At 41.5% G+C, this 25944-nt stretch overlaps 1 protein-coding gene across 3 annotated transcripts; it reads right to left on the bottom strand.

Annotated features, from left to right (window-relative positions):
• Positions 1-2523: 2523 nt before the first annotated feature.
• On the bottom strand, positions 2524-24636 carry gmps (guanine monophosphate synthase). 3 transcript variants are annotated; one of them, XM_056283320.1, is made up of 16 exons: positions 24281-24636; positions 21447-21619; positions 20578-20692; positions 19155-19252; positions 18288-18391; positions 17168-17361; positions 16026-16191; positions 15739-15890; positions 15340-15513; positions 14924-15029; positions 14651-14766; positions 14325-14450; positions 8746-8861; positions 8490-8620; positions 7193-7365; positions 2524-4794 (listed from the first exon to the last, which is right to left on the bottom strand). In XM_056283320.1, exons 1-16 carry the CDS (start codon positions 24305-24307, stop codon positions 4693-4695), a joined length of 2073 nt encoding a protein of 690 aa, XP_056139295.1. In that variant the 5' UTR covers positions 24308-24636; the 3' UTR covers positions 2524-4692. The 3 variants fall into 3 exon arrangements, with proteins under 3 accessions (XP_056139295.1, XP_056139294.1, XP_056139296.1); XM_056283319.1 differs by lacking the exon at positions 24281-24636 and adding an exon at positions 23328-23464; XM_056283321.1 differs by lacking the exons at positions 20578-20692; positions 21447-21619; positions 24281-24636 and having other exon boundaries at positions 18248-18391; positions 19155-19251.
• Between the last annotated feature and the right edge of the window lie 1308 nt (positions 24637-25944).

The raw sequence follows: 25944 nt of genomic DNA, 5'->3' as shown, positions 1-25944 counted from the left end.
CTCTGCTAAAATGGACCTGTGAAACAGGAACAATACACATATTCCAAGCAAAAAGTGTCTCATTCCCATGCTAGGAGGGTGCAGAAAAAGACTCGGGGAACTTGGCTGTGGCAAACAGTGCAGGAGATGTATTTGTGTTATGTTTCTCCATGTATTCCTGTGCCACCTATTCTCTGGAGAATAGGTGGCACAGGGGGGGCAAGAAAACAGATTCAACTTAACAGAGATAAAGACCGATACCCTGAAGTGACTGAAGTAATGTTAATCTTTGGTAAAGCGATGACATTTGAGAACTAATTTCCAATTTTCTTTCTTGAGGGTTTTTGGCATGGTGATTACTATGGTATTCTTTTATTAATAAATTATTAATAAAAAAAAACATGACTTTGATATCTTTAGTTAGCAGGCCTATGCTTTTGACTCCCTACAAAAAGCACAAAGATGCAGAGGCCTGGATCACAGAATTTGCACACACACACTTAATACTGGAATAAGCTTCCATATTTGAAGTTTGGTGGCATCATTATACAAAGTCTATCACTGTCTCTTCATCTCCCACTCCATTGATCTGTCTCTCTCCACCATTCTGCCTGTCTGCAAGTACTCATCAGTTCATTGGGACGTATTCATGTTAACAAGACAATTCGCCACAGGCCAAAAGTTAATTGACTGCTGCATGTGGCAACTTGTACTTGCTTTTACGCAAGAGTGATCACGGGACTCTGGTTGGACAAGTGACTGAACAACAGTGGATACTGTTCTTTAAACTCACACTATCTCTAGGGTCTAACTGGGTTTGTTGACATGTATAGGTAAACCTGTCTGCTCTTGCCTTTTCAGTCATCAGGGGACACACTGGCTTACTTTACAGTCGAAACTTAGAATTTGAGAAGGACATCTCCTCGGATGGTTTGAGACAAGCCACTGCTTGATAAAACAGCATTATATTCAAAACTGAGCTGGATATTAAACTTTTTTCTTCTCTTTTTTTTTTGCAATGGGCATATTTCATTTGAACAAATAGCAAAGGGATAACAGCCTAGATGCTTTCCCAGGCTTATCTTTTGCATAGGCAAGCTGATGAATGATAAAGTATTGATCATGGTATGTAATGCAGTTAACAGCTACAGAATGAGTGGCTTGATGAGATGAGGAAGAGCATTTCTGTGTGTGTGTGTGTGTGTGTGTGTGTGTGTGTGTGTGTGTGTGTGTGTGGCGACTGAACACTTGGAATTCTTTGCAGGCACATGAGAGCCTTCTGACTGTTGATGAGAACTGCAAGAAATCAATTAAATAGCATAGTGCAGGTTACGAATGAGATTTGTGTCCATAGCTAATGCATGGTGTGGGTTCATTTAAAATAAAGATTTAATTCTACAGATACATTTACTGAGACTCATATCTTAGCTCATTGGTATCCCCAACTCATCTGCTTGGTAGCTGGTCAGCTGAGACTCAGTATTTAATTTGTGATCATAGAAGCTTATGCAATGCCTCATGCATGCATTTGGCTCCTGCTGTCATCTGGTCCAAAGCCCAACGCTATAACGACCATTCAATTTTACATCAAGCTCGTTCATAACTTCACCCTGACATTTCAGCTGCCATTCTCCCTGCACTAGTTCTGAATATCGGTTCTTTGACTTTTCTCCTCTGCTTTACCATCTTTTAAGTCTTACATAGTTACACATAAAATCCCCAATTCTATTGCTTACTCTAAAATATTTCCTTTTATCCGACATGTTGTGTTTTACCAAATTCCTGCCAAAAGGTTCCAGTTTGGTCTTTTCGCTACCTTCTAGGCCATTTAATTGAGGTTGCAAAGTGTTGCAATCCCTGTCTGCTTGACCTTTGTCATCCACATTTTGAATTAGGTAATAATACCGAATTCTTGAGGGTTATCGATTATCGTACACACACACACACACACACACACACACACACACACACACACACACACACACACACACACATTTTTATAGATAGATAGATAGATATAGATATATACATGTAGCATTTTTTTTTCAGAAACCATCAATGGTGTTGATAAAAGTGCAACTAATGAGGAGCGGAATATCAATATAGATGTAGGAAAAAAAACAACTTTTGATACATAGCAGTACAAGCTTGTTTTGTGCGTCGCGCACTGATCAGCTGCTAATGTGATTCAACAAACACACAGTATACGTTGCCCCGCGTCACGCCCCTAATTTCGGTGGACAGCAACCAATCAAGAAAATGTTTTCTCCTCTGACTGGATTGATGTGGGGCAACGTATACTGTGTTTTCTTTGTTGAATCACATTAGCAGCCGATGAGTGCACGACGCACGAAACAAGGTGTGTGTGTGTGTATATATATATATATATATATATATATATATATATATATATATAGATATCCCAAATCAATTGTAAGTTAAATTCCTTAATGGAGCTACTCACTACTGAAAAGGGCATCTGTGTGAGAAAAAAAAATTCACAAAACAGACCAACTGTATTATAGAGCTACTGACTGATGCATTTCATGTTTGAAAGGAGAGTATCATCAAGTGCAAAATATGGACTTGTCATTAAAAAGCCAGTTTAGAATTTCAACATGGACTTTATTAAAGCTGAGTTTGTCATACAAATGTCATAGTTGAAACTGCATGCGGTGGCTTGGATTGAGGCACATTACTAGGGAGAATGAGCATTGTTCATTGTCAACAGAAGAAAAAAAACCCCAAAATTAAACATCCGGCATTGAATTGCAAACTTATTTTCATTGATACTGCAAAAAAAAAAACAAAAAAAAAAACAAACAAAAAATCCAGCTAAAAAACATTAAATATCCATTCATATCACGCTGATATCTATGGAGACATTTGTGTCATAAGATACACGTGTATAAAAGGCAACACAGACAGAGCAACAATAAATCATTTGCAGTTAAGACGTTAAAGGAACAGTTCAGTTCTGTATTATGCACTTATTTGACACAAACTGTGGAAATAACAGGATGAGAGGCACAAAGACAAGTTTGCAGGCATGAGACTGTAAGAATCACAGAATCGAAGAGAATATCTCTAATGGTTCCATGTTGGGTATAATAAACTGTTAGAAACTCAGTTAAACCTGAGAGCCGTATGTCTTGTGGACTAAATGATGAAACTTAAGACAACAGCCTGGGATTTAATCAGTATTTTAACAATGCATAACAAAAACTCAATGCTGTCTGGAGAAACATATTGACCGTATTTTAGAGATGGCAACATTTGATGGTAGCCCAATTTGACACTGCTGTGGAAAACATGAAGGTTCCTGATCATACTATTCTTTTATATCTCAAAAAAGCACCAAGGCTTTAACACGGGTAAAAAAATTATGTGCAAAAAGTTGCTCCCACACAACGCAGGAGTTGCCGAATGACAATGAAAGTAAAGACAGTGATTCTTACAGCACTGGTTATAAACTCTACTCTAATTTTAATTACGTCGTTAACGTTAAGAGTGCCTTCTTATAGACTTGTTTTTTTTTTTTTTGTTAAACACTTACATGTTGCAGCATGGGAAAACCGTTACTATACCCTCTTCTGGAAACAAGTGTGAGTCCAGGTAAATTCACATCAAGAAAATGAAAGAAAAAGACTAAGAAAATCAGGCACACGAAAAGGTCCTCCCCCATTTTGGCATCCTGCACATTTGTATATCCGTGATACTTAACAAGCAATCTTCTGAGCTGACTGGTGTTTGTGATATGACAGCAATAGTCATCACCTCATTAGCTTCTTCACTTCAGTTCTAGTGTGCAGTAGATCCTCAGAAGGCCGAAGCCCAGAATGTAACCTCAACACAGCTTAGTCTACGTTTGGCAAAACAAGGTTGTTTTTTTTAAAATAATAATTAGTTGGTCACATAGGTTCTCTGTTCAGGATTGCTTTGGACATGCAGCCCTTGCCCATCTCAGTACAGTAGAGGTGGAAAATGAATGCATGAGGAAAATAGTCTTAAACCAAGATTAAAACAGTAAAACAAAAAAAAAAGTGAACTGTGACATTGAGACGATTTTAAAAAAAAAAGAAGGATAAAACAAAAAGGATGACATTCAAAACCACTAAGTTACTGGTCTTCCTTTTACTTGACCGTTTGATTTCATGCTCTGCAAATACCTTTAATGCAACCTGAGGTACGCTGTGAAAGTCTTTCTGAACTTTCAAAACGTGTGACCGTCTGCCCTCAACAAACGCCCTCACAAGGAAGCAGCAAATTATCTTCCACAGAGGAAAAGAAGAAATGCATTGTCACACATGGGTCCAAAAAGTGAATTGTCAATACATGATCGATAACCAACTTTAACATCATACCAAGTCACCAAAAAGAATTTGTGTAATCATATGGAGGGGAAAGCAGAGAAGTAGCGCCTTTGCATGTGCGCTGGTCACAGTAATGCCTGCCTTCCATGGGAATGTTCGAGAGAGGGAGGGTGATAAAGGAAGGAGAGCTGAGCATCATGTGTGCGTGGAGGATGTTAAGAGAACAGGGGAAGGTAGAGAGGAAGGACAGACTGAAGAGGAAGAGGAGAGGAGCTGATATCAGAGCCCTCTCTGATCTCTGTTGAGTCAGTGTGTGTGTGTGTGTGTGTGTGTGTGTGTGTGTATATATACACACGTGTGTAAGTGCGCTCTCTGTAGCTGTATATTGTCATGTTGCATTTTACTCCCATTCAGTGGTGCCAGGTGGTTTAGAGGTGAGGTCATACATGACTCTGGAGATGCCTGGAATCTTCTTGATCTCATTTACCATCTTTAACACCACCTGGGATAAGAAAAAAAAAGACATTAGCTCCAAAACATCAAAAACAACTGGACGGAGAAAAAAATGTACTCTTTTTAATTGATTTCTGTAAGCCTACTTCTTCAACCAAGGCAGTTTCAGAGTTGTTTTCAGGCACAACAGATGATGAGATGATGTTTGGCTGGTTATTAAACCAAATTTAATCAAATAAAGTCAAATTCACTATATACAAGCACAATGGAGGTAAAATGTTTTTCCTACAAGTTCCTGTAAATGTGCAGCAAAAAAAAAAAAAGAAAAAAAAAGAGGGATTTGACCCCATGTTGGTCCAAGTTAATTGAATTTAAAATCAGGTATACAAGAAAAACAAATGAGGAAATTCAAACAGTTAAAGTGTCACAGGGGCTAGGTTATTAAAAAGGTCATTCAGTTAGCAATTAGATTCACACTTAGTCTATTCATTAGTTTTTATTCCTTGGCTTTTAACGTTCATTAACCTGTTTTCATCTTGTAACTGGCTCTACTTTTTTTCTTTTTCTTTTTTTTGCTCCTGGTAAACTGTTTTTACCTTATCTGTTTTTACTGCCTGCATGTACTAGGATAATTAGAATTCACCTATTCTTATTTTATTCTACTCATTTATTCTGTCCATTTATTTGTTCCGTTTGTGAAGTGCTTTGGTGCAAAACTTGTTTTGGTTTTAAAAGTGTTATATAAATGAAATAAACTTGAAACTGGTTTAGTTCGATGAAATGTGTGACTAATGATAATACAGAGCTCGATGGAGAACAGGCAAGCCATCATGAAACCCATCACTAGGAGTAACTTTTAAATACTAAATAACTTGGCCAGTTACTTGGTAAGCTGCTGTGGTGACATACACTACCGTTCAAAAGTTTGGGATCACCCAAACAATTTTGTGTTTTCCATGAAAAGTCACACTTATTCACCACCATATGTTGTGAAATGAATAGAAAATAGAGTCAAGACATTGACAAGGTTAGAAATAATGATTTGTATTTGAAATAAGATTTTTTTTACATCAAACTTTGCTTTCGTCAAAGAATCCTCCATTTGCAGCAATTACAGCATTGCAGACCTTTGGCATTCTACCTGTTAATTTGTTGAGGTAATCTGGAGAAATTGCACCCCACGCTTCCAGAAGCAGCTCCTACAAGTTGGATTGGTTGGATGGGCACTTCTTTGAGCAGATTGAGTTTCTGGAGCATCACATTTGTGGGGTCAATTAAACGCTCAAAATGGCCAGAAAAAGAGAACTTTCATCTGAAACTCGACAGTCTATTCTTGTTCTTAGAAATGAAGGCTATTCCATGCGAGAAATTGCTAAGAAATTGAAGATTTCCTACACCGGTGTGTACTACTCCCTTCAGAGGACAGCACAAACAGGCTCTAACAGGTACTATTTAATGAAGATGCCAGTTGGGGACCTGTGAGGCGTCTGTTTCTCAAATTAGAGACTCTAATGTACTTATCTTCTTGCTCAGTTGTGCAACGCGGCCTCCCACTTCTTTTTCTACTCTGGTTAGAGCCTGTTTGTGCTGTCCTCTGAAGGGAGTAGTACACACCGGTGTAGGAAATCTTCAATTTCTTAGCAATTTCTCGCATGGAATAGCCTTCATTTCTAAGAACAAGAATAGACTGTCGAGTTTCAGATGAAAGTTCTCTTTTTCTGGCCATTTTGAGCGTTTAATTGACCCCACAAATGTGATGCTCCAGAAACTCAATCTGCTCAAAGAAGTGCCCATCCAACCAATCCAACTTGTGGGAGCTGCCTCTGGAAGCGTGGGGTGCAATTTCTCCAGATTACCTCAACAAATTAACAGCTAGAATGCCAAAGGTCTGCAATGCTGTAATTGCTGCAAATGGAGGATTCTTTGACGAAAGCAAAGTTTGATGTAAAAAAAATCTTATTTCAAATACAAATCATTATTTCTAACCTTGTCAATGTCTTGACTCTATTTTCTATTCATTTCACAACATATGGTGGTGAATAAGTGTGACTTTTCATGGAAAACACAAAATTGTTTGGGTGATCCCAAACTTTTGAACGGTAGTGTATGTATTCTTTATTTATACTTGTTCAGTTCTTAAAAAGGACTACAATGTAAAAGGTCACAGGATATCAGTAGTATGGAGTAAATTGTCCAGGTGAAGCAAAGGAATAGGTCATACAAAATGCTACCTATTCCATGGTCCCAAGCTGAGGCAGAGAACTTTTTCATTCTAGCTAAGAGTGAGCGTTAACTAGAGGAAGTTGTAAAGCATGCCAAATACCCTGATTATATTCTTAGTTACTCTCAGGAGGGTTCTGGTTATGAAATCTGGCAGGTGTCTGTGCTAACCAACCAAGGCTAACTAGGAGCCATGGGTAAACTGAAGAGGTTTAACCACTGCATACCTCCTCTGGGATATGGTTGCCAGGTGTAGCGGGGATCCCAGTCATGAAGTCGCTGGTAATGAATGTGCGGACCACCACAGAGCGTCGGCAAGATGGCTGCTTCTGCAGGGGGTCACGGTCAAAGTGCAGAGGAGTCAGGATGACCGGCATCTGGCTGACCTTACCAGAGTGGCCTATGAAATACAGCGGGAAGAGAAGGACAAGATAAAGGAAAAGTCTAATTTTTGTTACAATAATTGTTATGTCTTTCATGGGCTGCAGCTGGAGATATGAAAGAAGATATGAAAATGGAAGAAGATGCGGATACTTTTCTCTGACTGAGACTTGGATACGTCCTAAAACCACTGCAACACTAGCCATGCTCGTCATCTCACTCCCCTCACACTTCTGGATGAAGTGGTGTCCTCCAGTTTTCAAACCTCTCACCCTAACTGCCCTTCAGTGCCATGCAATCTTTTCTTTATTACACATTGTCCTCCCAACTCTCTTTCAGTTTTGGGGATTTGATGCACCAAAACAAGTTTTTTTTGCTCATGTTGCTATTTGACCTTGAATGATAAGTGGTCAGGCTCCTATTGTGATTGGAATTCTGCATAGTCTTAATCCATTCCAAACAGTGGAAAACAACTAGTAATGTTTAGAGGTGGAGAAGGAGAGGAAACAAAAGTAGCACATATAAAGGTTTAAATACAACCAGAGGAGACAGATCTTTGGAACCAGATCTCGAAAATTGCATTTATATGTCATGTGCATCTGGAAGCAACAGACAGAAATCAAATTTCATATATGATTAGAGCTGCATCATCTGTTCATCAAGGTGTAACCGGTGGCATAATAATACATTTTTTTAGCATATTCTATTGCAGAAATATTGAAGACGTAAAGTTAGTGGTTTCTTGAATACTTGCCATATCCATGGACATCTTCAGCAAATCCTATCTTTGGTGCCTATAAATTTTAACTGTCTGATGCAAGTATGCTAACAAAAGAGCACACTGACTCAGGGGAAACTCATGTTGGATGCCATTTAAAGACATGCTATGCTCTTAAACATTTAAGGAATGCCTGATTTTCTCCACATAAACTAAATTGTTAAGATGCAAATCCTGCGAATAGCTTCTTTCCAGATTTACACTTATTCATGGGTACTTTGTTAACAACAGGAATCAAAACAGGCAATCTTATTTACTTGACAAAACTTCTGACGTGATCCTCTACCAATCAGACTCCAAATGATTGTATTTAGAAAGCCACTTATAATAAATACTCTGATGTTTCAAGGTAAAGATACACTTACCAGACTCTCTGAGGATAGAGTGGGCAACAAAGTCAGCCTGTCTGAGTGTACTCAGAACGCCGGTTGTCAGGAAGGTCGGTGTAATGTCTGTTGGAGGCTCCTTCACATGGGACCCAAATACATACACAACTCTACAGAAGGCAGATGTATGGGTGGATGGACGGATTAAGAGAGGGTAACAAACTGAATGAATCAAAACTTCTAATGTGTTGCTGTAGTTGGATGAAATTAAGTTGTCATTGAGAATTTGTGTTACCTGTTGATGCTGTGACACATACGAGGGATGAGCCTGGCCAGGAACATGAGGGACTCCCAGTGCGGAGCTTCTTTACTGGTGACACCACACACATAACTGTAGGACCGGCAGTCACCCTGTGCACAGAGGAGGAAGAAAATGAAATATAAGTGGACTCTGTAAAAGAAAAACAGATATGACTCAAAGTGCAAGAGATGAGCACAAATAAAAACAAGCATGGGAAAATATTTTCCAGTTTGAGGATATAAACCTAAGCTTAAAAAAGGTATGCATGTTCCACTCCCATAAATTTTCAGACAAAAAAAAAAAATCCCTGCATTTGTCTCTTTTCTGCCACCGTGTCTGAGGTTTGAGGCAAATTTAGAACTCTGTGGTTTCAGACAGGAAGTAACAGAGACACACCCATCACAACATCACTGGCTGGCTGTGGTTAGTGGGTGGTTCTGAATAGGCAAGTTGGTCAGAATAACCCTTCTTAGTTACATTAGACAGTACATTGTGAAGATGAAATTCAAAGAAGCAGCTGGACAGGCAAATTTTGTCAGGTTTGTCTAATTGTATAGTAAAGCCTAATTTTACATATGAACCAAATGTCAAACTAGTTTTGATGAAAATCAGCATAAAGTAAAACCAGAGTTTGACCTCGGTTGATACTAAAAGTAAAACTGCAATGTGGTGCGAACATTTCAGCCACAGCAATAATGAGTAATTAGGCCTTTTGACAGGCAGATAAAAATATAGGCTACAAAGGGTTACAGGGGAAAAAAAGGAAATGAGACATAGGCAGAGAGAGAAGAGAAAAAGCCTATTTGCGAAGGAAAGTGTGACTGATGGTTATCCACTAACCTATGGTTATTGCAGAGCAAGGAGCAAATATTCACAGTGAAGAAACTGTTCTCCACCCAAGGCTCTAAGTATAGCACACCTACAACCAACAATATTCTCCAAATATGAATGTGGCCAATCCTCCATTGACTCTCCACAGTAAACGGTCTTGAATCGTACTCTTTGAATTGCTATATCATACATACAGTGCCTTGCAAAAGTATTCAATCTCCTTGACAGTTATCACTAATTTCTGGATTATAGAAGATACTCACACATCTGTTCCTGAACAATATTATTTTTGTGAACCCTTAAGCTCTAACAGCATGCTCCCAAAGCCAAAATAAGTTATGTTTCATTGACTTTTGTAAATTAATTAAAAACTAAAATACAGTGCTTGCATAAGTATTCAACTAGCATCAATACTTTGTAGAGTACCCTTTTTGCTGCAATAACAGCCATGATTCTCTTGGGGTAAGTCTGTCAGGAAGCAGGAACACTATTTTTCATTTCACCTCATGTACTTGTTCACATGAAATGAAACAAAATGCCATTTCCCCCAGCCCACAGCAATGCAACATACAGACAAAAACACATTCAAGAACTACATGAACACACATATTCAAACTAACACATATATCCGAACAAAAAAAAATCACCGTCCAAGGCAGTGGTACTCACTAATTTTCTTAGGAGAGCCACTTATGAGTAAGAGCATTCCTCAAAGAGTCACAGAGCTTGCAAAACATTTAGCAAATATAAAGCTACACACATAGGCTACACGTCTACCCATGATCCCACGCTGTTACGTAGCCTACGTTCTTTGACGTATCTTCAGTATGCTGCCATCTGCTGGATAATTAATTTCAATGTGCTAAAACAGGACACAAACGGAACCTATAGAAGTAAGTTATAGCTATGTTCTTATTGTTATCAGTGGATCTATATGAGGTGCAAAACAAAGTCTCAGAAGCCGTATGCGGCTCGCGAGCCACGTAAAGAGTAACACTGGCCCAAGGGAACAAACGCTAGCCAGGATGACTGTCGGAACCGCTGGTCTGCACGGACTTGCAGTTAGCCTAGCCAGCTCCGATTATACGTCCTGTCAGACCGCCCTCCATATTTCCTCCTCGGACGCAGCTCCAGGCAGGGGCCATGGTCCCTGTGGCAACTGGATGAAGCAGACCAAGCCCTCCCAGCTGATCCAGCACCAGTTCTCCCAGCCAGACACCCCTGACACACTTCCCCGCATGCCACACGACGACATCAAAAACACCACAGCCGACGCCAGGTGAGGCCGCTGCCAGAGCGCCCTCGGGGTTATCGGAACTGCCGGTCTGCATGGGCGAGCAGTTAGCATAGCCTGCCCCACTTCCACATCCTGTCAGACTGCCCTTGGTGTTACCTCCTCGGGTGCCGCTCCGGACAAGGCCGCAATCCCTGGGCCCACAGTGCAGCAGACCAAGCTCTCGCAGCCGATCCAGCGCCAGCTCTCCCAGCCGACAAACGAAGAAAAACTTAGATGCAGACGTGAACAAAGGCACTGCGTCGATGGTACTGGATGAGGCCACCACAAATGTGAATTCGCACCGCCATCTGCCCACACTGGTACTGGGTGAGGCTGCTGCGAACGTGAATTCGCGTTGCCATCTTCCCACATGGAAAGCGGATGTACAAGATGTATGTACAAGCTTTGCACATTCTTCTGGAGTCATTTTTGCCCATTCTTGGCAGACTTTGTACAGGTTGGTGGGATGGCGCCTCTGGACTGTGATTTTCAGTATGTGCCACAGATTTTCAATGGGGTTGAAGTCTGGAATTTGATTTCGCCACTCTAAAACATTCATGTTTTTGTTGCTGAGCCATGCCATGGTTGCTTTAGCCTTGTGCTTAGGATCACTGTCCTGCTGGAAGATGAACCTTCTACCAAGCTTCAATTTTATGGCAGACTGCAAAAAGTTTTCTTCCAATATTCCCCTGTATTTAGCTCCATCCATTCTTCCCTGTTTGAACAAGGTTCCCAGTGCCTGCAGATGAAAAGCAACCCCATAGCATTATGCTGCCGCTGCCATGCTTCACTATAGGGAGCATGGGTGACAATTGGGTCCCAAAATTGGGGGGGCAAAGATTTTTTTAATCACATAATTGTATCAATGTAAAAGTACAACTATTGTGCAATAAACAAAACATGCGGTTTCAATGTCAAATTTGTATTTTAAATAAGTGACAAAACTTTAACACATTTACTTTTTTATTTTTTTTACCTTGCTATGTTCTATACTGATTTGGGAAGCAACGCTGCCAGTTTTTAATGAATTTATGTAAGCGGACAGCTTCGTAGCTGCAGAAATTATGTGCATTGCATTTTTGATGGTCGCCAAAATTTTCCAATGCCTTCTTCCAATTTCCAAATCCCACCGTTCGACACGTTTCTTCTTTGTTGTGGCCAGCAATGCTAAATGCGCGGCATGAGTAACAGAATGCCCGATCAGCAGCGGGCGGGGCTGTACTCAAGCCACGGGTAGGTAACATACCATTCCTTTCTAAATCTCCTCCCTCCTGTTGCTGGGAATAACAGAATAGGTTGGTAGGGACCGTTCTCCACGAAATTCAAACAGTTTCCTACACCAAGAATAGGATCTCGAGCTGCAGGTTGTAACACCACAGCATTGCCTGCTTCTCGCTGCTGAACCAGCATCTCTGCATTGTCCACTTCTCGCAGAGGTCGCTCTGAAATGTTGCCTGTCTCTGTGAGAGACACATCATCGTCCTGACGCGATTCTTCATTTTCATTCTCTTCAGCCCGATTGATTTTTGTTTTCTTTGTAAAATAACTTAACGTGTTACCGCGTTTGGACATTTTCAATTAGCCTACCATAGCTACATGGTTCGCTTCAGATTGTTACATTGCCCCAGCGGCTCGTAGTGTAATTACAGCAAATAATTTGTATATTTTTAAATTACGTTATGTGATATATTATTTTAATTATTCTTTGTGAGTTAGGGGGGGCATTTGCCCCCCCTTGCCCCCCCGTAATGTCGCCCATGATAGGGAGGGTGTTTTTTTGTTTTGATGAAGGTCTTTTTATTTTTATTTTCACATTAAATCACCTGTCCAAACAAGTCCAACAGAACAGGAAAAACTTAACCAATTCCCCCACCCCCCTGGCAGGGTGTTTTTTAGGGCATGAGCAGTGTTAGGTTTGCGCCACACATACAACTTTTGAGTTTCGGCGAAAAAGCTCAACTTTCATCTCATCTGACCACAAAACCTTTACCCACATCCTAAAGGGATCTCTCTCATGTTTGGTAGCAAACTCCAAACGTGCTTTTATATGCATAGTTTTGAGCAACGGCTTCTTTCTTGCCACCCTCCCATACAGGCCAGATTTATGGAGAGCCCGTGATATGGTTGACCCATGCACATTTACTCCAGTTTCAGCCACTGACCTCTGGAGTGCCTTCGAAGTGATTGCAGGATCATCTGTGGCTCTCCTCACCAGCCCACGTCTTGCTTGGACACTGTAGCTTTGAGGGATGGCCTGTACTACATAGCGTCTGGGTGGTGTTATAAAGCTTCCACTTTCTGAAATTGGATCCAACTGTGTTCCGTGGGGCATCCAAACACTTGAATATTGTTTTGTATCCCTTTCCCGCCTTCTGCATTTTAATCACTTTGTCTCTTCCTTCAGTATTATGCTCCTTTGTCTTCATTTTCTGATGGAGTTCATGCCCAGCTAATGAACTTTACATAGTGCTTTTTATACCCATAAATGAGACCGTTACTTTTATATCTTACAGGTGCAGACTAATTATGTCCAACTGTGTTAATCTGAATTCGTTTTAGGAATAATATATCTTTTGTGTAAATTTGTGAGCTTTCAGAGCACAAGGGGTTGAATACTTATACAAGCACTATATTTTAGTTTTTAATTTATTAATAAAAAGTCAGCGAAACATAACTTATTTTGGCTTTGGGAACATGCTGTTAGAACTTATGGGTTCATCCATCCATCCATTATCTAAGCCGCTTATCCGAATTTGGATCATGGGATGCTGGAACCCATCCCAGCAGTCATTGGGCGGCAGGCGGGGAGACACCCTTGACAGGCCGCCAGACCATCACAGGGCTGACACATTCACACCTAGGGACAATTTAGTATGGCCGATGCACCTCACCTATATGTCTTAGGACTGTGGGAGGAAACCGGAGCACCCAGAGGAAACCCATGCAGACACAGGGAGAACATGCAAACTCCACACAGAAAACAACCTGGGATGACCCCCAAGGTTGGACAACCCCAGGGTTCGAAACAGGACCTTCTTGCTGTGAGGCGACCGTGCGAAGCACTGCACCACCGTGCCGCCCTTATGGGTTCACAAAAATAATACTGTTCAGCAACAGATGTGTGAGTATCTTTTATAATCAAGAAATTAGTGATGACTGTCAAGGGGGTTGAATACTTTTGCAAGGAACTGTATACATACATACAAATTAACATCAACATCTATAATTTTCTGTTAGATTTTAAGCACCGTCAAGAATCCTTAAAACTACTTTGACTATATATGTCCGATAAAATTATGAATCCATTTGTCACCGCAGTTGGCAGTTTGATCTCCATTAATGTACGTTTCACTTGAACATTTCTGGTGCTTGCTAATTAGTTTATGGAGTGACTGATTTAGTTGGACGGCAACAGTTATGAGTAACACCATAGTAGTCTCTGATTGGATTTGACAGACTGATTTACCTGGACACCAACAGTTTTGATGGGCAGCAGGAAGGCATTGAGTGAATGAAGGCTGGTGATCTGCATAAGCTTCTCTTCCTCCTCATCAGATATGCATGTCTTGACTCTCTGAAGCAAGGCATGAGGCTGGGGTAACAGAAATATAGGCACAGACTGAAACTCAACATTAGGGAATGAGTGTGTGCAAATCAAGTTATAGAGTTGCAGTAACCTATGACTTTGATAAACAAACCTGCCACCTCTACAGAATGTGGTCACATTGTGGTGGTCAGGAGGAAAGTCCTCATCCACCCACTAACTTACTAATATAGCCATTAAGGTCTGACCTTTTTGACGCTGGCAGAGAAGTCTGTGATGATTTTGAGAATATTATTTGTTTCGGCAAAGTCTTTACAGACGTAGGGCTCATCTGCACATATCACTCTGATGGCAAGACCAGGACCTACAGGGAGCAGAGGGGGGGAACAGGGGTTATTTTAGCATGGAATATCCCTGGAAAAGTTGTGAAATTTCCCGGTCAGTCTGAGTGGGTGAAAAAGAGAGTGAGAATGAGAGCAAGATGGTGTTACAAGATTCATAGCAATATTCTGTGTACAAACCAGGGAAAGGGTGTCGAGAGACAATCTCTTCTGGCAAACCCAGTTCTCTTCCCAGTGCTCGGACCTCATCTTTGTGGAAATCCTTTAGGGGCTCGATTACTTTTCCCTAGGGGATGGCAAAGTAGTGAAATCAAAATTCCAACATTGAAAGAAGGCCACATTTCAAGAGTAATCCCTGAATTAATGGTTCAATGCAGTGTAAAGTATGGACTTGTGCAGCTCAATTAGTAAAGCACAGCACTAATTTGCTGATGTAAGGAGATCCAGTCTCAGACTGAAAGGCTCTTAGGATGTGCTTTCTAATTGTCATTTGTAAAAGCCAACACTGCAGTATCTATCACAGTTTTGAGAGAACAGTTCATGCTCACTTTAGATACGTGTATGTGTGAGTCTGTGCACGCATGTGTGTACAATACCTCATCTCTGAGTTTGCGGATGAGTTCTGTGTCATTGTGGTGTGTTTTGATGACCTCTGCTTTGCCACTGGCAATGAGAGAGGCACTCTCGATCAGATCAGGTCTCAGAGTGCCCTGAGCAAGGAGAACCTCATCAGGCTTGAGGTTCATCTCGCCGATCACTTCATTGGCCACCTGAGCAAGTTATAAACACAATGTTAAACAAAAAAGATCAAATCAAAGTAAACTTAGGGAATCAGGTACAGTTTGGCATAGTACTATGAATCTATATTCAAGGTGGAAAGGTAAGCTGACAATGTAATACCAATTAATGTGTATTTGTACAATTGGGAAGCCAAGTACACTGGTTGCCAGTCAGGTAACCCAGTGTACAGGCAGATTTGAATAAATATGTACCACCTTCACAAATGTGTCTCCAATTATCTTCCTCTTCTCCTCAGGGTTGGTAGTCATATTCAAAGTCTTGCTGATGCGTTTCCGTGGTGTCCTGTCCTCCTCGGAGATGGGCAGGGTCGTCGTTCCATTGTAGAAGGTGTGGGCAGCATTCACCACTGAAGAGTGTGGTTTTTGGATGGGAGAGAGAAAGGGAAACCGGAGATTGGTATAGAGATAACAAAAATAACATTCCTTTTCTTAATGGGTTGGTCATAACTGTCAACCAAGTCTCATTAGTCTTTACCACAAACCTTTGAGTTTAATGCCGAGCTTGGTGAGGGCTTCCTCCACACTCTGACTCTCTTTCTTTCTCATGAACCCGTTGTCGATGTGAACTGCTATCACCTGGTCCTGGTTCAGAGCCTTGTTGAGGAGTGCTGTGCACACTGTGGAGTCTACCCCGCCACTCAGCAGCACCTGTGGATGTTATCAATATCATTCTCATTTCATCATACAGTACACAAGACCCTCCCCATTATTGGTAAGTATTTAGTGCATGAAGACGCACATGATACAAGGACTGGAAGGTGGCAAACACCTGTTGACCAAGAATATGATGGCTGCAACTCTGCCATCATTTAAATCAATACTGATCAAGCATGAGAGTCAGGGTTTTGTTTACTACATAAGCTCAGACAAGGGAGAAGGGAAAAAAAAACAGACACAGAAAGGGTCAAAACAAGAGTTAAACATATCAGCAGCCTACATGCTCATCCCCTGCTCACAGAACTCAAATCCACATACTTTTATATCACTGTTAAGCTAAATCTAAACATCTATTGTTTTTTATGGCTTGTTATGGTGATAGCCATGATGGTGGAGTAATCCACAGCTTTGATGCAACTTTACTTCTGCTTAGCGGGGTTGATGTCAAGCCCCTGAGATTCACTCACCCAAAGTATCACTAACGTGGAAGGAGCAAGCTGGAGTAGAGCAGCTGAGAAACATAGTGACACAAATTAGCTTCGGGCTGTTCTTTTGGAAGGAACAAACAGCAGAGGCTGCATCCCTTTCTTTACAAATCCATGCTTTTGAGCCAATTTCCTCCTCTCATCTATCTTTCCCCTTGTCTTTCCCCTGAGAGGCAGCCCAGTTTGTAGGAGCACAGGGAGTAGATCGTCTCCTCTCAGCTGGAAGAACAGGATTTAATTTCTGAGTTTAATTGGCTCCATTTAACTTCCCACTGCCACTTTCTTGAGTCCACACCATGGAAATGTAGTTCTGTGGTGTCCACAGTCACAATTTTTATTGTGTCCACAATGACATTATTTGTATGTATAATAAATAACCTTTTTGCCCATCTTTACTACTTTTTTTTGCATCATAAAAAAGTCTGAGAGGCGACGCAAACACACACATTTATATTTGTGACAATTTTTGTGGGTTTTCTCACCAGCACTTTAGATTTGTCAACTTTCTCTCTGATTTCGTTGATGCAGGACTGCTGCCGGTTCTGAACAGTGAAGTTACTCGTACAACCTGCAATCTCAAACAGGAAGTTACGCAGCATCTCCATGCCTCGCTCTGTCAGATCTACTTCTGGGTGAAATTGTGTCCCATACAGCTTCTTCTGCTCATTGGCAATACCTGGTGGGATAAACAGGAGCAGAAATGGGGGGATAGTCTGTAAAGGTTGGTATTGATTCTGCATTACAGGTTCACACAAGTTAAATTTTGCCAAGACTAAGCCCCATTCAAGCCTGTCTTTTAGATTTAACCTTCTTCTTGTCTTAACTTAAAGAAAAAAAAATTGTTATCTTGAAAGGTTTCAGTTAAATGAATACAACACAAACCAACACAAATAAGGCGTTAGCACACATGGGCTTTACCTTGGTGGGCTGCCCAGGTATATTTGGAGCCCCACATTAACAACATTTTTCTTTTTTTTATTTATTCGAGAAAACAACGCCATCCACTATGAATTCACTAGAGGTCAATGTTTCCTCGCTCTACCCCTCGCGCCCCTGTTCACTCCCATTTCTGCAAGCCAAACATGTGTGAGAAGGGGATGAAAACAACTGCACATGCTCTACAGAGAAACAGATATAGAGAAATGCTAGCAAAACATGTTGTGGGGTTTTGTAAAGCACTAGCTCCATATTGTACAATTATTCTCTGACTTTGGCAGTCTCAACGAATTCCATGAAAGAAAGCATGTCCTCATATACCGCAGCAAATGTGCTGAATTTTAACAACAGTACCTGTTTTCTCTTCCAGTTATCACAATTAGAAAGGCAGACTAAAGAGGTTAACTAAGGTTAGACTACAAATATTTCAGAGTATAGCACAGTTTAATATCAATACAGTCACAGCAAGCCAGGGAACAGGTCTTCTATCCCGGGCACACACTGCTACCTCAAGGAAATTTCAGATCCGGAGGGAAACGCTGATGACGTGTTGGTGAGTGTTGGCATCTTGCACGCAGGCCTTTGACAACATTCTAAGTCTGAATTTGGTTAATCAGTATATTTGCCTCTACAAGCCAGGGTCTCATATTCCTCAGAGCTGCATACCAGCAATGATGTTCCCTGATGTGGCCACCACCTTGAACCCATCAGCCACCTTGTCCACACTGTCTCCATGGGTCAACAGCACCAGTTCTTCCTTTTGAAGGCCTCTGGCAGAGCACACACACACACACACACACACACACACACACACACACACACACACACACACACACACAAAATTCAGAGAGACACGTGTGGTGTGCTATTAAGTACAAGATATCTTGTTTTTGTAGATAGCAGTGCATGGTGGTAAGCTATGGGTATCAAATTTCCATTAAGCCGGTGTTTGTGTGGTGTGAATGTGTGTAAGTGAGAGGGAGTATGTAAAGAGAGACTGGATTTCTATTTTAGACTGCAGTGTTTGTGTAACAAGCATGGAAAATATGAGACAAGTCAAAGACTAACAGTTTATGTGGAAAACATGGCACAAGGGCAAACTACTCAGTAGCAGTTTTGCTAAACATACTATGTACAACATTTAACCTTCCTTTTTCAGTACATCGTCATTTCTTTCTCTCTCTCACTCTCAGTCAGTCTAATTTCATTGACTACTGGGAAGAAAGGAGGGTACTCATGACTCCAAATGGAAGATGCATTTCATTGAATGTGTTTTTTTTAGTGTAGTACATATAGTTGACAGATTATGTCCTCCACTGGCTCTTTGCACTGTGTGTGACGTCATGTCTGAAACTATGCACTAAAAATCTGCAGGTTGTCATTTACGCTACATGATGAATTTGACAGTTCAAAAAATACATGGCCTTGCAGCTCAAAGTTTTGAAAGACAGAAGTTACAGTATACAACAACAACAATCAAGGATAAAAAGGAGATTTATTCACGTGTGATCGACACAGACAACCCCATAGTACCTGTAGAGAGAACAGGTGTTGTCCAGTCCAACGTTGAACACTCCATCCTCCCTCACACTTTTTCTGTGTACTGTGCCACCAAAAACTTTGTTCATCATCTACAACAGATGAGAACAGGGTTACCACTTCGGGAATGAGCCTGCATTTTAGCCGGTAATGGGAGCTGCTGAGGTAGCCTGGAGGTTAGTGAAAAGGTCCTTATAAAGGGAATGTTGATCTGAATTTCTGGCGGGGAAAAAAAACAAGGGTGAGGGAAGAGACCAAGGTAACCAAGGTACTAAACATCCCTCAACCTAAGGCACCGAAGGCCCTCCACAATATATAGATATACTGAAATGCGGTAATACTTGGCAGCTTCCAGACATGGATGTGTGCCACTGTCACTCACTTACTATAATCCTAGGTCTCCACAGGTTCTGTTGCCGAAGACAAACAACAAAAATCAACGAAACACAACACCTCCATTTTTGTCTTAAATGGTTCCATTTTTAGCTGTTCATTCAAAAGTATAATGTCAAGGGTATCAAAGGTCGAATCAGTTCATCTGGATACAACGTTTATTGACAGATATGTTTCATCACTCAACTAAGTGACATCTTCACTTAGTTGTCACTTAGATGTCACTTAGTTGAGTGATGAAACGTATCTGTCAATAAACATTGCATCAATATCAACTGATTCAACCTTCTTTGATTTTCTTACCTGGATTATTGAGCATGCATCAAGACAAATGTCATGGGTAGTATATGAAAACCGCATAAAAACCTGCTATTTGAAGGAAAAGTTATGACAAATGTTTGCCTACCATATAGGGCTACAGATTCTTTTTTTTTTTTTTGCAAACTGCAGCAGGCCTATGAAACAAGAACCCAAGAGTCTCGGGGTTATTTTGCTTAATCCGCTTTTTGTGTGTTGTTGTAAAAACACAATTGCTCTCTCATTCTTTTTGCATTGTATCATGTTTTGGACCTATAATAAATTTAAAAAAAAAATTAATTGCATCAATGGTTTGAAAGTCTGTACATTAAGAAAAAGCACTGCATTTATATTCCTATACCAAAAACTATATTTTATAGCTCAAAGTTGTTAAATGGCAGAACCCAAAAACTATACTTGAAGCGTTTAAAGAGGGAACAGGTCACACAAAGTCACATGCAATGCAGTTGAGACACTTAAGTATGATGCTATTTGCCTCACAGTTTTATTTCTTCTTTTCCCATTAAACTGATTCTTATAAAGGAGAAATTTGTCTTTGCCCCCACCCCAGGGAAATCAAGGTACTACAGAAAAGAACCCCTAAAACTAGAATAACTTGATTACCCATCTTGCTCAATGACACTACAGCAGAGCGAGTATTTCCATTATCAGGGCTTGATAGTGAGCCTTCTCGGGTCAAAATTGGTCGTCCTAAGCATGCACGTACCTGCATGCCATAGCAGATTCCTAGGACGGGTTTTCCAATTGTGAATATGGCCGGGTCAAACCAGGGAGCATCTTCTGCATACACAGAGGCAGGACCTCCGGAAATTATGATCGCCCTGAGAGGAGGGAGGAAGGGAGGGAGAGAAGACAAGAAAGTGACAAATGACGTTAAACAAAAGTTAAATTCAGTTAAGTCAAAAAATTATATGCTGAGAACAAATCAGTCCATTTCACCAATAGCTTCAGTAGAAAATAGAAAAACAGTGCATCATTAAGAAAAATCACTTCCCTTACAGATGTTGCATCTGTCTGATAAAAATGTCATTATCAAAGCATGGTAGACCAAAACTATCTTAATGGCAAAATAAAATTAATCCCATTAAAACAGACAGGGAGGTATGTGGAGAGATGAGGGTGACATCCTTTTTAAGAAAATGTGGCTGATGTCCCCTTCTCAATTCTAGTTCTCCATTATTAAAAACAATCCAGGACTTATTAGGTTGATGCATGTCAAACTCATACATTTGTCTTCTCAGGCCCAAGAATTACGGGAATATAGATAATATTTGTAATTAATGGAGTAATATTTATGTTGCCATAATTACTGTTGACGCTATTTATACCATATATCTGTTTGCACCATTTGTATTTAAGTAATAGTTCATAGTAATGGGTGGTTCTTATCTATACAATCATAGAATGAAAGCATCACAGTCCCTGAAAACATCTGCTCATTTGTTGGTCAGAAACAGCTGCCGACTGGTACCCATGCTAACACCATAATGTTGTATTTGTAGTTGCAAAACAACTGCAGTATGGATGACAAAACAAACAAATACTGATCATGACTGTATGCTTTTCCACTCTCACCTGAAGCCCTGTTCTCTGATGGCAAAGGCGGGAGTCTCCAAGGGCAGGATCTCAGAGCGCACAAACAGCTCTCGTACTCGTCTGTCAATCACTTTGCCATACTGGGCTCCTGCATCCAGGATCACCACTGCCCCCTCACATGACCCATTCTGCTCCGCATTGCTGATCTCCAGCTGTGGGGACATACACATACAGTCAGATACACTAACATACATATATAAAGTTTAGAAGAAGTATAAGATATCCCGAGGGCAGTCATGGAACCAAATTCCAAACTCTACTTCCACTACTTCCAACAACCCCCCCCACACCTCCAATCCATGGGCTGCATCTCTCTCAGTACAATCATTATTACGTACAATCACAATGATCTATTGTTTAGTGCCTAGTATGGACTGCACTTGTGCAGTAAGGATGATGGCCTATTGATATAGTGGCCGACAGGGAGATTACTTGTACTTTTTTTATAATCACGTACAATATATTCCCTTGCTAGTTTATTTCAAACAATCACACTACCTCAAGTAATTCACACTATTTAACTTAGCATATATTTTTTATAGCTTTTCCTTCACAGAAAGTTGAATCGGTTCATCTGGACACGTTTATTGAGAAACGTTTCATCACTCATCCAAGTGACTTCTTCAGTCTCAACTGACTGAAGGTATCCCCCAATCTTATAAACAGTAAAGTTGCATAATGCCCGAAAACGACTGGTTTCATATGCAAATTGGTGTGACCATTAACTAGAGTTACAATGACCATGTGTACTATTCACAGAGGATTGGGGAATAGTTGCCATCACAGCATGATAAAATGGCGACATATGTACGATCCTTGGAGTGGACCAACTTCTGGCTCAGCGTGTTTTGGGATTTGGAAGCAACCGAGACTCGGTGTTTGGAAAATATGCGTCTCAACTGTTCGACACTCGTGTCACATACGGAATCACCACTGGTTTACACTTAGGTAGCTGTTGTCCCTCTCCTCTCAGCTGACTGTTTGGACGTCATCCTGGCTTTAACAAACGCCCAGTTAGGATAACCACACTTAGCCAGGGCATGTTTTAATATGGGATTTCTCCCCTCCCCTGGACAATGTCGGTGAGGACATTGTCAGCTCGGTGGTAAAGCATGCTGATGACTCCTAGTTTGTGCTCTAGTGGATCGATCACCTGCAATCAGTTGAGCCTGAAGAGGTCACTTGGATGAGTGATGAAACGGTTCTCTCAATAAACTGTGTCCAGATGAACTGATTCAACTTTCTGTGAATTCCTTACCTGAATTATTGAGCATGCATAAAGACACAGCTTTTCCTTGTTTAATGTAGTACCAGATTCTTTCAAGTTTTGCAAATATTACTACTGTGCACATCCCTATTTTTTCGGATCCTGCTGCATGTCTGTTTTCCAGACATGCAACATTTACGAGAGGTCCGTGTCAAAACACAGAACAAGACTAGTCTCTACACGATTGTGAGGAGAAACGTAAACAGATACGTGTTGGTAGGGTGAGGGTCCAGCCTCTGAGAGAGCAAACTGCCACTGCCCCTTCGCCTCCGAGCTCACAGTGGGGCTTTCAAATGATGGAATCAGAGTACAATAAATGGACAGGTGAGCTCCGGGTACCGAGGACAGACGTGCCGCATCTATTCAACTTCACACTTGTATCGGGAGACCTACAGACGAGTCATTCATACGAGTCATTATAGAAGCCATTTTGTCACGGGCTAACGTAAACAGTGGATTGCGTTCACGTTCAGCGCCGTTTTACTTCTAGAGTCTCGAAAACAAACGTGTTATGCATGTGGCCAACGTACAGATCTTTATATAAAAAGGTGAGGTGAAGATGCATCAACTTCAGAACAAACCAAAAAACTTACACTCATCTCGGCGTAATCCAACGATCCACTGAAATCTTGATGGGGACTACAAGAGAGCGCAGCATGCACCCACGTGTATTGTAGTATACATGTCCTGCCTTTACTCGGGACAAAAACACCTTGCATCAAGCATAGCAACGGACTCTGACCAACTTGTTCTACAGTGGAAAACAAAAACAGCTGTCTTCTAAGTGGATAAGTCGTTAAACGGCAAACAACATTGTCTCAAGTGAAGGCTTTACAATTTCGTCCCAAACTTTACCACAGAACGGCCAATAACTTGTAAGCAAAACTACCGGTTGTCAGACGACCGTAGCCGAGTTGATAGCAAGTTGGCTAGGACTGGTTAACAACGTAGGCTTGTTCAGCACTGTCACAGTGGGGGTGGGGGGGAGTAAATCCCCTCGCCAAAAGCTTGATGTAAAATTTCCAAGAGAGAACGAGCCTATCAACAAGGAAAGACTGCGATAACGTAACTTGTGGAAGGCTGGCAACCCTCGGCTAACAAACTACACACGCGGCTAACACGTTAAGGGTCGGCGTGTCCGGCTGTAGTTAGCATTAGCCTCCTAGCTCCGTGTTAAATGTCCGGTGGGCTAATTTAGCAGAGCCATGCTAAGAACCCACGCGGTGGAAGGTGTGAACGTCAGCCAGTGTAACGCTAACACCTTCCCCGTGTCGGGGTCCTCCATCCAGTGTGCCTAGCTAGCTCATATGTTCAGCACGTTCGTGGGACATCGCAACAGGCACCGCCACACTCATCCTGTGCCTGCTCTGCAACTTTCCACAAGACATACATACACACATACACACTCACACATACACACAGGCCGTAATGAACGACCGGGAACAACACTAGCATCCCGAGTCCAAACGGCAGATAAACCGACTACCCGGTCACACCGCGCCTCAACACGGGCTACGACCCGCCGTCGCCCCGGCTGAACACTGACCTTGCTATCTCCGTTGCAGAGAGCCATGGATGACTGTCGTGTTGTGGAATGAGCTCTCCGTTTTAGCCTCGGTCCTCTGATCTCATACGCAGCTCAAAGAGAGAGAGCGAGAGAGAGAGAGCGAGAGAGAGAGAGAGCGAGAGAGAGAGAGCGAGAGCGAGAGAGAGCGAGAAAGAGAAAGAGAGAGCGAGAACAAGGCAGGCTTCCAACTCCGACAGTCCTGAGTCAGCGCTCGGACTACTGTCTCAGGTGCAGATTACCGGGTTGCTAGCGTGCAGACGGTGGGTTAGCCGGTGTACTGCTGTTATATCGGCCACTGTCCACCAACACCACCGCCACGGTTGTCGAAGACCTTACGTGGGGCCAAAATCCGCACATGTATCTCAGGTTCAGGTTCATGGGAGGAGCAACGACTTAATGCCCAAAAATGAGTACGGGTTCCTGGAAAAAGGGGGTCGAGCATGTGCCACCGTATTGGAAATTGTCCGAACTTGTGCAAATAGTGTAATATTTGTATTTGAAATATTTTACAGTTTTGTTATGGGGGCTCTTTAAACTTTGTGGGAAAAGTGAAATAGTTACAGAAAGTTGAAACAGTTCACCTGAACATAACGTTTATTGAGAAAAACGTTTCATCAATCTAAGGGACCTCTTCAGTCTCAAGTGACTGCAGGTATCTCCACCCTTATAAACAATACAGTATTACAAGGGTAGGGATAAATGCAGTCAGTTGAGACTGAAAAAGGTCACTTAGATGAGTGATGAAACGTTTCTCTCAATAAACGTGTCCAGATGAACTTATTCACCTTTATGTGGTTTCCTTACCTGGATTATTGAGCATGCATAAAGACACTACTCACATAGGATCGGGGAATGTTTACAATGACAGCATTGTAATGTGGTCACAGGTGTACTGTTAGCCCCCCTCCCCCTCGGTTCAAGGATGGTCGTTCCCTCTTAACATAGATGGCCTCTTTGACTCCCGTTCAAACCAGCGTTCCTCCCTATCAAGGATGTGCACATCCTCATCCTTGACAGAGTGGCCACTGGCCTGTAGATGGGTGCAGACTGTGGAGTCCTGGTCTGACGCCTTAGCTCTTCTGTGTTGTGCCACCCTCTCCGCCAGCGTCTGTTTGGTTTCCCCAACGCACAAGTCCCGGGCAAGTCACATGAGGATTGGAAATAGTGTTCCGACACTTAGTTCCTCTTTTAAATTGGTCGGTGTGACCCTACCGTAGGCTGCGACCGCCTATTTAGTGAAGTTTCACATAACATGAGTGTAGCATTGCTTAGTTTAATCCCTGTAATGAAAAAGTCAATGAATGGCAACTATCCCTATGTGTTTTACAGATTCAGACTCTTTCATTTGGCCATACAGACATGCCAGGAATTTAGTTTGGTACAGTGCCCTACACAAAACACAAAACACCCAGCAAGAAACACAAAATAGAAAAAAAGAGGGGGAAAACAGCAAAGTAAACAGAATAAATAGATCTGCATAGAATTGCACATTTTAACCAAGTGCAATATGAGGCAGATCTAATTTTCAACTAAATGTTCAGCAAATAAGCAAGCAGCCATTCAGAATAACCTATACAATATCTATTTAGCCAAGATACACTGGGCCCTCACCTGAACATCCAACACAAACACAGTGAAAAGTG

The sequence above is a fragment of the Lampris incognitus genome, chromosome 7 (genome assembly GCF_029633865.1).
Source record: "Lampris incognitus isolate fLamInc1 chromosome 7, fLamInc1.hap2, whole genome shotgun sequence".
In the NCBI taxonomy this organism is placed as follows: domain Eukaryota; kingdom Metazoa; phylum Chordata; class Actinopteri; order Lampriformes; family Lampridae; genus Lampris; species Lampris incognitus.
The sequence above is the reverse complement of the archived record's forward strand: the minus strand, read 5'-3'. Positions and strand labels throughout refer to the sequence as shown.

What these genes read in the sequence shown, in the direction of transcription:
- gmps (XM_056283319.1), bottom strand. Translation starts at nt 23,453, where the DNA reads ATGCAAGGTGTTTTTGTCCCGAGTAAAGGCAGGACATGTATACTACAA. An exon ending in TCAAAACTGTTGGTGTCCAG is followed by an intron (nt 8,862 to 14,324) that starts GTAAATCAGTCT and finishes CTCTGTGCACAG; the next exon opens with GGTGACTGCCGGTCCTACAG. An exon ending in GCAACCATATCCCAGAGGAG is followed by an intron (nt 4,795 to 7,192) that starts GTATGCAGTGGT and finishes TTCTTATCCCAG; the next exon opens with GTGGTGTTAAAGATGGTAAA.